This window comes from Nilaparvata lugens, chromosome 4 (assembly GCF_014356525.2).
Source record: "Nilaparvata lugens isolate BPH chromosome 4, ASM1435652v1, whole genome shotgun sequence".
Classification (NCBI taxonomy): domain Eukaryota; kingdom Metazoa; phylum Arthropoda; class Insecta; order Hemiptera; family Delphacidae; genus Nilaparvata; species Nilaparvata lugens.
In genome coordinates this window covers 63,785,666-63,798,600 of record NC_052507.1, presented here as the reverse complement: position 1 = coordinate 63,798,600, position 12,935 = coordinate 63,785,666, and the positions used below count along the sequence as shown (strand labels likewise).

General features: G+C 36.0%; 1 protein-coding gene across 2 annotated transcripts in view; it reads left to right on the top strand.

Annotated features, from left to right (window-relative positions):
- Positions 1-2,005: 2,005 nt before the first annotated feature.
- LOC111056406 (Kv channel-interacting protein 1) overlaps positions 2,006-12,935 on the top strand; it is a 173,171-nt gene continuing 162,241 nt past the window's right edge. For both annotated transcript variants that reach the window (XM_039426159.1, XM_039426158.1), the window contains exons 1-2: positions 2,006-2,126; positions 4,536-4,819. In XM_039426159.1, the coding sequence (XP_039282093.1) occupies positions 4,664-4,819 (156 nt within the window). In that variant the 5' untranslated portion in view covers positions 2,006-2,126; positions 4,536-4,663. The remainder of the gene's footprint in view (positions 2,127-4,535; positions 4,820-12,935) is intronic.

Sequence of the window (12,935 nt, the reverse complement as noted above, 5' to 3'; positions counted from 1 at the left end):
TCCTTTCCTTTACTGTCTTTCTCCTTCTTCTTACTCTACCTTCTCTTTTTATTCCTACTATCCTCCTCATCCTCATTTCTCTCTTCGTCCTACACCTCCTCCTCTTACTCCACCACAACTCCCTCCTATACCAACTCTTCATCATCATCCTCCTCCTCTTCCTCTTTCTCCCTCACCTCCTCCTCCTCCTCCACCTCTTACTCATCCTCCTCCTCCTCCTTCTCCTCCTCCTCCTCCCACTCCTCTTCCTCCTCATTCCGCTCCTCCTTCTCACCTCCTCCACCTCCTCCACCTCTTCTTCTTCTTCCTTCTACTCCCCCACCTCTTCTCCTTCCTCCTATTCCTCCTCCTCTTACTCATTCTTCTCTGCCTTCTCGTTCTTGTCTTCGTCCACTTCTTCGACTCCTCATCATACTCTTCTCTTCATTCTTCACTTCCTTCTCCTCCTTATCCTTTTCTTCTTCTTCCCATTCTTCTCCCCCTTCTTCTCCCCCTTCTCCATCTCACCCCCTTCTCCATCTCACCCCCTTCTCCATCTCACCCCCTTCTCCATCTCACCCCCTTCTTCTACTCCTCTTCCATCATTCTTCTTCTCCTTCTTCACCTTCTTCTTCTACTCCTCCTACTTCTTCTACTCCTCCTTCTTCTTCACCTTCTTCTCATCCTCCTTCTCTTCCTTTGTCTCCTTTTCACCCTCTCCTCCTTCTAATTCTTCTTCATCTTCTTTTTCTCGTCCTCGTCCTCCTTCTCCTTCTTCTTCCCCATCTTTTTTTTCTCGTCCTCGTCCTCCTTCTCTTTCTTCTTCTTCCCCTTCTACTCCTTCTCCTCCCCATTCTTCTCCTTTTCATCCTCTTCCTCCTACTCCTCCACCTCCTTCTCCTTTCCCTCCTCACTCTTCTCTTCGACTTCTATTCATTCTTCACCTCCTTCTCCTCTTTATCCTTTTATATTTCTTCTTCTTCTCCTGTCTTTTTCTTCATTTCCTTCTTCTTTTTATTCTTCTTTTCATGAAACCTCATCAAAATATCATGAAACTCATCATAACTTCAGACTTGTTAAGTTCCCGACGTTCAGAGCTATCCAGTTTTCTCATCAGAATTTGTTCCTTCAATTTTCTTCTCTATTACAAAAGAGCAATTCATCGATACAATGATATCATGTCATTTATTTATTTATACATTTGTTAGATACAATAATGCACCATCTCAAAGCGACATCAGTTCGCAAACATTGTCATCATTAACGTGCTTTCTCACTTTCTCACGTTGAAATTCATTGATCTTCAACGCTTGTGTATTTTTCGTAACAACAATTCCTTCAATGAAATCTCATTGAATTCATCAACACCACATGGAATTTCTTGTTCAGTTGATGACGAGGCCACACGAGTGTTTTTCTCAGGCGTTTTTCAAACGAATCGGCAAGGCAGGATGCTCTACGATTGGTTGATTGGGTTCAAACGACAACACTGTTCCCCTACCTTTCTCCACTGTCATCATAACGTGGACCTCGCTATAATCGTAAAACAAGTCCTCAAAGAGTAAGTAGTTGAGAGGAGAACAGTTAATATTACGTCAGCTACCCTCTAAAGGAGTCACCATTTTCAACTAATATTAACTAACTTAATTCAACTAACTTATTCAACAGAGAACTTCATTTGAACAAAATCTAAATCAGTCTGCTCATTTCTTTACCTTGGCTCTAGCTGACTGTATTGTGCCTTTCAACGCTAATTGTAAGGCAGAAGGAAGACAGAGAATCAGCTACACTGTTCCCCCATCTTTCTCCTGTCATTTCACTACAGACCTGACTGTGATCGTAAGTCAATTGAAACAAGTCCTCAAAGAGCAAGCAGCAGCTGAGAGGAGTTGATCACCCCAGAGCCGCGCAGATCGCGAGCTCGTCGCGTGCAGTTTGTGCGCATGCGTGTAGCGGTTGTGGGACCTGGCGCAATTGCAGCAACCCCGGCAGCAGTGAGGGAAGCCAACAGGGAAGCCCAGTGAGGCAGTGAGGTGCCGGCAGTGGACCAGTGAGGAGGTCCAACGCGCCGAGTGAGTGAGTGAGTGAGTGTGTGTGAGTGGAACAAGCTCACAGAGGAGCTGACACCTCTTCAGCAACGTGCAATGGTTGGTTTGCCGAATTCAGGGGCGTTTAATTCAGTCAAGTTTACTTGAATTCAAGTATACACAAGTCAAGTTTACTTGAATTCAAGTTTTGTGTACAACGAATGTATTCTGCAAACTTGGAGTCAAGTTTAAACACACAGAAAAAGGTTTACATTGGTCATGTTCACTTGAATTCAAGCTTTGTCAAAATTAATGTACTTTGCAAACTTGAACTCAAGTTAAAACACACAAAAAAGGTTTACATTAGTCAAGTTTACTTGAATTCAATTCAAGTTTTTTATAAAATGAATGCATTCTCCAACCTTGATGTCAAGTTGAAACACACAATAAAAAGGTTTACATCAGTCAAGTTTACTTGGACTCAAGTTTTGTATAAAATACATTTTTGCAAACTTGGAATCAAATTTACATAAACAGAATCCTGAATAATAAAGAAAAGATAGCATAAGAAGATAACCCATGGTATAGGACGTTTATGTTCCATATTTAATTGTTAACTCAAGCTGTCAGTTAAAACACAAAATACAAATTAGAACAGCTGACAGAATATCGGAGGCATTTTGAGCGAGTTCTTCAGCCAGTGGCTACAAGAACAGAATCCACTAAACCAATGTAGAGCAGCAAGTTTTTTAGATGTTGAACATGTTTGACTTTTGGATTCAACTTGATTCCTGAATGTACAACCCAACCTACAAATGGGATAATGAGATAGAAACGTTGTCAGTCAATGCAGAATGTATAAATGAAAACAACCAAATAGAAAGTTATGATGCAAGAAAAGTATGAAAAGTAAGAAGAAAGTTTGAGACTAATTATTTGGATTATCATTAGTCAAGTTCACTTGAATTCAAGTTTTGTATGAAATGAATGTATCTTGCAAACTTAAGCTGGATTTACACCAAAGTTATCAACAAAATGTCAATATCTTAATCCTTATAGATTCTATCAGATTGAACGGAACTTGACAAACACATATGTTCATCATGTGTATGATAAGTTAAGTTCAATCTAATAGAATCTATAAGGATCAAGTTAATAACATTTTGTTAATAACTTTGGTGTAAACCCAGCTTTAGAGACTTAGAGTCAAGTTAACTAGAAGAGAAACTCGAATCGTAGAGAAAAACTAGCATGAGAAGATATGTCATGGCATAGGACGTTTATGTTTCAAATTCTGCAAGCCGATGGTCCTAGTAGTTCTTTTTCGTGAGCTATGTGACGCTGGTAGTCTCTCATACTTACAGTAACTATAAATAAATAGATTCTATAGTATATGTACTCATATGTACTGTTCCGTTCTTACGCCCTCACCGCGCCTAAACAGTGAAAGCCAGTAGTCGACAGTAATCGGCTTGAGTGGAGAAAATCAGATTGGAAAATAAAGGACCTATACCTTGGAATATCTTATTATGATATCTTTTCCCTATGGTTTTACTTCACCTGCCTATTACATGGAAAAACGTAGTTGACAAGGTATTTTCTCCAACACATCACACACTTAGTTTCAGCAGGTTCTGTTCTATTCTTGTTGTGTTGAATTCATTGTAATTGTTCTATTATTCATAGTATTTTCCATGTTGTGAATGAATTGAAATTAAGTTTGACATTGTTCAATGTTTTATGCCATAAAGATATCGATTTTTCATTACTTACTCACTACTTACTGCTTGATTGATTGATTGAGTACTTTATTTATGTAGATTATAATATATACTGGCTTATTCACTTATATACAATAGCTTACAATACAGCCAAATTATAGATGAATTTACATAATATATACTAAGAGAATAATTATTGAACTGTATATGATATGAAAAAGCAATTTGTAATGTAATAACTATAGATAATTATATTGTTATGCATCTACATAAATTGGCGGAGCTTTGGACATATCAATGTCCATTCTTCGGAAAGAATATTAAAAATATCCTTCCCACTAACTCTCTACCAAAACAAAACAAAACTGCTTGGTCCTAGAGCTCAATCAGAGCCTTGACCTCCTTCAAAAAGCCTCTCCATTCGTCTCTTTCGACAGCCTCACCTCTCTACCCAGATTCTAATACACTGGTTATTGTTGGTTACCTGAATGTAATGGATTAATAGGTACCAATTACATTTTAGTTTAGTTTATTTTATCCTGTGACCTCCTGTGGAAGGGTTATAAGGATTTGTCAATTTTTCACTGAAATTCAGATTAATAATTTAACGAATTATCAACTAATCGTTAGAGTTGAAGTCGATTTTCTAGTGCCGGCAAAGTGATCGGAATTCGGAAATGGAATAGAAGCAATGTTTCACCAGCTCTCTCTTCAATTCATTTTGAATGTTAGATGTTAATGACAATTAGCTCAAACGTTGAAGAAAACTTGAATTCAAGTAAACTTGACCAATGTAAACGCCCCTTAGGAACGTGTTTGACTCGATGCTCCTGTCGGTTCGGATGGGTCACGTCTGTACGTAGCGGTTCGGTCGCGGCTACGTTTGTGCGTAGCGACGTTTGTGAGCGACGTGTGTGTGCGTGGTGTGTGTGAGATATGGCAACGCCGCCGGACAGTCCTGTCGACGAGATTGTCTATGAGATCGAGCCCAGCCGAGTGCCCAAGCATCGACCTGTCGCCCTCGAGGACCTCTGTCGGCAGACTAAGTTCACTCGACAGGAGATACGGGTCATGTACCGGGGATTCAAACAGGTAACTAATCATCATAGCACGATCCCATGCTTTTCAAGATTCAAGGTTCTTTATTTGCCAGAACATTTTACAAAATGTACGAGAGTCATTTTTTCAACATCCGAGCACATAGAATACACAGACATAGTCCAGGCAATGAATGCTCAAAAAAGGGTGTAGAGGGAAATGTTTGGGAGACAATTTTTGACCCCGCAGCTCTGTTTAGGGTAGTGAGGAGGTAAACATATCAAAAGTCCCCACCCCTGCCATCTGTGCTAAGGGGGTGAAGTTGGTTTGAAGGTACCATTTTTTGGTTTCTCGCATAGAACTCGAAACCTATGTATCTTAAGGACTTGACTGTCATATAACAAATTGAAGCTTACATAATTTCCTACAATATTCAAACAACAATTTTTTTCATATCTCCTCTAGTTTTCGAGATATCCGCTCTTGAAGGTGTGATATTTTTGAAAAAAAAAAACACGTTTTCCACCAATTTTTTTTTCTATTTTTGCTCTCATAACTTTTTATTAATCGAGGGGAAAATCCATATTTATTAAGAGCTTTCAGAGCATCTTCAATTTTATCTATAATTTCACACTTTTACGGAATTTCCCTACACCTTTTGCAGCAGCTTTATTGTTGAGTGTGAAATCTCCATTATTGCAATAATAGACCAATTGACAAAGGAATTTGGAGGGAATGTTTCAAACAAAATTTTTGACTTTGCAGCTTTGTTGAGACTAGTTAGGAGGAGAACATATCAAAAGTCCCCATTCCTAACGCATGTGCTAAGGGGATGAGGGTGGTTTAAAAGTTTCATTTTTCAGCGTTTTGCTTTCACGCTCATATCTTGAGAACAATGCGTTCAACGGACACAACTAACAATTCAAAAATAAAGCTTGATAAATTCTCTACAATTTTTGTTCTGTGGAATTTTGTGATATTCTCAATAGTTCCCGAGATATTCGCTCTTGAAGGTGTGTAATTATTGTTAAAATAACAGGTTTTTATGCAATGTTCTGCTCTTTCAGGGCTTATAACTCTCCAACAATGAATCGTGAAACTAATTACCCATCGAAGGTTTGTAGTGCATTAAATTCTCTTTGAAATGATGTATTATTTCACTATTCCAAGTTTTCCTTTCATTGTTATAGCAGCTTCAATGTAGGGGGTGACATTTTCATTGATATCAGTAATATCAGTAATTTATATTAGATTACATTTTGACGTGTCATATACTGCGGGAGCGTTGCTACCTCAATGCAATTCCATATAATGACGATTAAGTGAAGTAAAGTAAAGTAAAGTAAAGTAAAGTAAAGTAAAGTAAAGTAAAGTAAAGTAAGTAAAGTAAAGTAAAGTAAAGTAAAGTAGAGTGAAGTGAAGGCTTTTCATCCTTACCAAATTACATTTGTGATCGGTGCGGCAAAAATGTCCATTGTTGTCGAGTGATAGACCTCGAACATGGCCGTCTCACTCGAGTCTGCCGCCAAGTGCTTGTCGTGTAGCATTATCAGATTTTGAAAATAAAAGTCTATACTTAACCATAAATCCAACGGAGAATTATTCACTTTTACGCAGGAAACATTGTGGAGATATTGTGCGTGAATGGTGTCGGAAAATTGAAGACGTCAGTTGAAATGAAATGGGTGCAACCAAACGGCTTCTCCAGCAAATCAAATGGGATGATTTCGAACACACACCATACAAACGTGTCTTGGCCACTAGTAACTTGAACCTTTTTCCAAACTCAAACCATGACTTTGAGGGCAGAGTTCTCAAACTAACGAGGGGCTCCAAAACTATGACCCACTTGGCGGCAGCATTTAATAAAGAGGGGTTTGAAAGGCTGGTCCACTGGTATGACCAATGCCTCAACCTTCACTATGTGGAATTATAAGGCCAGCATCTAATCCACTCGACTTCGGCTACTCTAGTCTTTGACAGAGATCCAAGATGTTATGCTCCCAACCGAAACTTCTCTTGAAAGTAATACTCTTCAAGCTTTTAAAGCTAAATAGGGTGAATTTCTTGCTCTAGCTATGAAGTAATTTATGAATTCATCTAGCAAATTCACCTTTCATTCACTCGCAAGGAGATGCGTGTTAAAAGAAATGCTTGTATTTAACCGTGAGATTTCACACCACTGACGGTTGAAAACATAGTGAAAAGATATTATTATTATCGCGGGCTGATAACCAACTATTTGGAGGGATTCTTTTAGCGAGGTCCACGTTATATTGGCAGTGGAGAAAGATGGGAGAACCGATTCTCTGCCTTGTCTGCCTTGCGGATGGCGTTGTCGATTCTATGCCTTGCCACTGTCTTCTATACAGAATAGCTGATATCGTTGTATCTGATGTAATAATGACTGTTCATTCTTGTTTAGAATAATCAATTATATTTTACTCATCGGAAAAAAACGTTGATTGAATTATGAAGTTTCATAATCGAGATTGACTATTTTTCTACATTATTAAAAACGATCTGGCATTGTTGCAGAACTCTGTCAGCTCTGTCGAATGATATGACGAGGATAGCAACAGCAATGTGAATCAAATACTGCATTTTAATGTGCACTATAGATCTCGATTGAGATTGTGATCTATCTTCTATCTATATAATTATATAAAAGCGAAATGGCACTCACTCACTGACTGACTCACTCACTCGTGGAATTAAAAATCTACCGGACCAAAAACGTTCAAATTAGGTAGTTATGTTCAGTTGGCCCTTTAGAGGCGCACTAAGAACGGATTTGAAAAAAATTCAAAAGATACGCCCAAAATCTGCGTTTTTCCAGCGTCTTTTAGCTTTTTCTCAGTTTTATCGAGAACAAATGAACAGAAAATGTTCAAATTTAGTATAGAAGCTCAGCTAGGGTGTAATAATGTTGTGTTAGAAGGAATTTGAAATAACACCAAAGATACACCCAAAATTAGCGTTTTCTCAGTTATTTCATCACGTAATAGACAGAAAATTTTCAAATTTGGTACAGAGGTTTAGCTCGGGTCTAAAAATTTGTGATGAGGTGACTTTAATATTCCATCAAAGATACGCCCAAAATCAGAGTTTTTCCAACGTTTTTCTCAGCTTTTCTGCGTTTTCTCAGTACTTTGACTTTCTGATGGAATGAAGCATGCTCAAATGAAAAATGCAGGCGAGCAAAGCGAGCCCGCCGATCTCATTTTTGGACGATCCAGCCGGGGCTCCAGGGGGCGGAGCCCCCCTGGCTAGACGGATATGGCGAGCGAAGCGAGCCTTACGGCTAGTGCAATATAAATATGAAATCATGATTTCAAATATTTAAGTTCTCAAATGAAAACATGAGAAGAGCGTAATTATAAAAACAAACATTGACATTGATGGATAATCTAACGTGATCGTATTTTTTTATACCAACTTTAAAAATGCTATCTTGTCGTGAAGAGTAAACAAACAGAGTTTGGCAATTATACAAAAATAAGATCGTAGAAGCTGAGAGAGCGCCTTGAGAAATTACAGGGAAGATGTTAGAGTGACATTAAGTATTTGGTCCGCTATATTTCAATCTTCTATATTGCTCAATTCCAACTTGAAATATTGCCCGGTAATGAAAAGTTAAATAAACAAGAAATATGATTCATAGATAGGAGTTGATTATATTTTGCAGACTCTGAACCTTTCAAAACTATGATAAATTACTATTAATAACTAGAAGACTAAGCGCGATAATTGATTTATTTGAATATTACTCAAAAATTTCCAATTTATAGAGATTTGAGTGAAATATTTTTGCTTTCAATCAAAATATCAGAATTCAAAATTTTTAGTTTAGTCATTAGTTTTGGAGTGGAAATTGGACTTTTTGAAGTGAAAGTGTAATCTTAACCTTATTCTTTTTTGAAACATTTATTTGTAAAAATTTGGGAGAAGACAGTTTTGGGCTATGCTTGTTGTCTTCTCCCAATCATATTATATTTATTATAATTATGATTTGTAATTGTCAATGAAACGAATAAATGAAATGAATGAATAAATTGAATATTATTAAACGAAAATCCCAATTGAATGCTGTAAATCACCCCGAAGACTTCTGCTATTGCAAATATTGACAACAGGGTAAAAAGTAAATTCGTATGGTTTTTGTTGGTGGGGAGTCCCTTGCGGAAAGGTCTCACCTCACCTGAATATATAATTTAAGCCGTCAATGGGCCTCACGACTGTCATACTTCAGTTGGGACCGACACTTTAACGTGCCCATCCGAAGTTACAACAGGGTAGACAGCTAGATGGAAATCTGATGAGCGCTACTATTCAAAGATTATATATTTTGAAAATATTTGCAGTAGAAGTCTTCGGGGTGATTTACAGCATTCAATTGGGATTTTCGTTTAATAATATTTATTTATCAATTAGCATTTGAACAAATGAAACTTCCAATTTGTTTCCATATGTATTGATTGACTTTATAAAGTGGAGTTGGGTAATAACATAAAAAAATCAATAATATCATAGAGAAACTATGATATAATAATACTAATATAAGAAACTAATATAAGAAGATATCCCATGGTATAGGGCATTTATGTCGCCAGTTTTACTGTTATCTTAAGCCGATAGTCCATGTAATTCTTTCCCGTGAAGCTGTGTGACACTGGTAGTCTCTCATATTGTGCCGTTTATACACTCTCACCCCAATAAAACAGTAAAATTCGACAATAATCAACAGTAATCGGCTTGAGATAACAGTTAGAGTTGCGACATAAACGCCCTATACCATGGGATATCTACTTACACTATTGTTTCTCTATGGTAATATTATGATCGAGAAATGACATTTTATTTGAACTTTGATAAGGTTTACGAGGTAAATTGGTGTATCTCTTTTCTGTATTGGAAAATAATAGAAAAATGTGAGAGAAAATTATAGAACACCACTTTATAAATAGAAATACAAATAAAAATCTCAGTACCCTTTTTGAATTATTTGATCCTAAATAAATGAAGGATTGAATAATTCAAAAAGGGTACTGAAATTTTTATTTTTATTTCTATTTATAAAGTGGTGTTCTATAATTTTTTCTCACATTTTTCTATTATTTTCGAATAGGGAATACATCATCACCGTAATATTGAAACCGTTGAATCAATTTTTTATTCGTTCATCCATTCATTTAATTATTATTCTTTCATTTCATTCATCAATACAATTTTTACAAATCATGATATGGATATGACTGGTCAAGATCTACTCAAGCCTATAGTAAGGACCACGTTATAATGGCAGCATTTGATTAACATTGGTGTTGCTCCTATCCTTGTCTATCATTCGACAAAGCAGATAGCGCTATACTTTACTAGCTCCAAAACGGTGTCAGATCGTTTTTCAACAATGTAGAAATATAATCAATTAACAAAATAATATCGAGGACCGAGCTTCGCTCTGGAGTACAAAAGCATAAAAAATTTATTACGAAAGAACAAATTATAATAACATTCATACAGAAATGCTCTATCTAATCACAGTAAATTGAGATTAATTCCCAGAGGAATGCAAAAATTTCCCTCACAAAGACCCAGTTGCACAAAAGCCGGTTAAATTTTAATCCTGATTAACTTCACGTGAACCAAATCAGAGAAGATCATTTCAAAAAGATGATCTACTGGAATTAATCGGGATTGAAAATAACCCGGCTTTTTTGCAACCGGCACTAAGTACCTGATTGAATGATTACAAAAGTTCAACAGCTGAGTCCAAAGACCTTAAAGAGATCTTAAAGAGACATCTTTAAGGTCTTTGGCTGAGTCATAATTTTGACACAGTCCCACACACATGAACTCGCTCACTCACTTCCATCACCAACAGACGACGGAATAATTATTATCAGCTGTTTTTCCAAGGATGAATAATATGATTAATGTCCTTCAGCGAGTTTTCCCAGGGTTGAACTATGTTCTGAATTTCGTGAGAATCGTTAGAGCCGTTTTCGAGATCCGGTGAAATACAAACATATAAACATCTAAACATATAAAAATATAAACAGAAGTTGCTAGTTTAATAGTATAGGATGAAAATTCATTATTGAATCATTGAAAAGTTCATTTTCTTAATGAATGAAATATAATTTATCATTTTGAACAAGAATGAATAGTTGATATTACATCATATCAGCTAACTTCCATGGAAGGCAATTGCAAGGCAGAGAGTCGACAACGCTGTTGTTCTATCTTTCTTCACTGCCTTTATAACGTGGACCTCACTATAGTTTAAACGTTTAATATTAAATATATAAAGCTTATTTTGAACTGTGATGAAATTGAGTTTTCATGATACAACAGACATCAACCCAAGTTACAAACAAGAGAGAAAATAGTAGAAAATTATAGATAAAGTAGAAAATTATAGATAATGATCAAACTTGGGTAATATGAAGAAGCCGTGCGAAAATGGGCGATTCATTGGCCCCATGAGGGAGGGAGTTAGTTATTGCTGGGACTGGCTGGCATGATGAAGAAAACCCGACTTTGGGCCAAGCTATTGCATGAAAAGACATCCTCTGCTCTGCTCTGACCTATACTACCACTGGAAACACGCAACCCTACCTATAATCCTATAGGTTATAGGTTATATAGGTATACAGTCTATAAACCTATAATCAACCCAGGCGAGCCTCATTTACAAATTCAAGCCATTCCTTCATACACCGCCCCAATAGCGCTCTACATCTCTAATATTTATTCTTTCCGAAGAATGTATGAGATTTCAGAGAGAGAGAGAGAGAGAGAGAGAGGGAGAAGAGAGAGAGAAGAGGAATGAAAGGAGAGATGAAAGAGGAGAGAGAGAGGGGAAAAAGAGAGAGGTGAAAGAGAGAGAGAGAGAGAAAGAGAGAGATTGATTGATTATATTTATTTATTTGAGGGGGGAGAGAGAGAGGAGTGAGAGAGGAGAGAGTGAGGAGAGAGAGATATTTTTGATATTTGATATTTAATAGAGAATATCTTACGTTGCCAGGTCTGATAAGACCTATGGCAAACACCAAAACATGATGAGCAAGAAAATATCAACATAACAATGCTGAGATAGATTTAAATACTGTACAATAAGAATCACTTATTAAAGTAAGTTATAATGAATCAAGAGTTAGGTGCAGGTAAACAATCCAAAATACAGTTTATTAAGTGATGAAAGAAGATAAAGAAGGGAAGCTTAGGTAGAAAAGATGAAAAAAAAAGAAAATAAACATAACCAATAATGACTGTTTAATTAATAGCAGAGTTTTAAATGAAATAGGTGAAATAGTTAGAAACGAGAAAAGAAGGTTGAGAAAGAAAAATGTAGAAGAAGAAAAATATCGTAATGAGGAATAAATATACTATAATGAATAGAACGCTAGTGAATAAAATTATGGCTGACAATCTAAACTAACCCCTGTGTTTATAGAAAAAATAACTCTGGGTGAGAGAGAGAGAGAGAGTGACAGAGAGATTGATTGATTGAGTACTTTATTTTACGTAGGTCACAATATATTATATTGGCTTACACACTTATATATTATTATTATAATACAATACAGTTCAGGTGAATTTACGAAATATAAACTAGAATAATAATATTATTGAACTGTACATGATAAGAAAAAATAATGCAATTTAGAAATTCCTTTTATATAATATTGTCTTGTATGTACATAAATTGGCGGAGCTTTGTACATATCAATGTCCATTCTTTGAGTACAATACTCAGAATATCATTCTTATTTATCTCTTTCCTGTATAGGGCTACTTGTAATATAAATATAACTTGATCAATTGAAAATGGCATAAATGACCGAAACATGTTGTGATAAAATATTTTAAAAAAAGGGTACTGAGATTTTTATTTTCTTTATATTCAGAACATCTTTCCCAGTAACACTCTACCAGAAGAGAGAGAGATAGAGAGAGACAGAGATTGATTGATTGAATACTTTATTCATGTAGATTACAACAATTTATACTGGCTTATACACTTATATATAATATATTACAATACAGCAAAATTATAGATGAATTTACATAATATAGACTAAGAAAATTATTATTGAATTGTATATGATATGAAAAAAGCAATTTGTGATAACTATAGATAATATTGTTATGCATCTGCATAAAT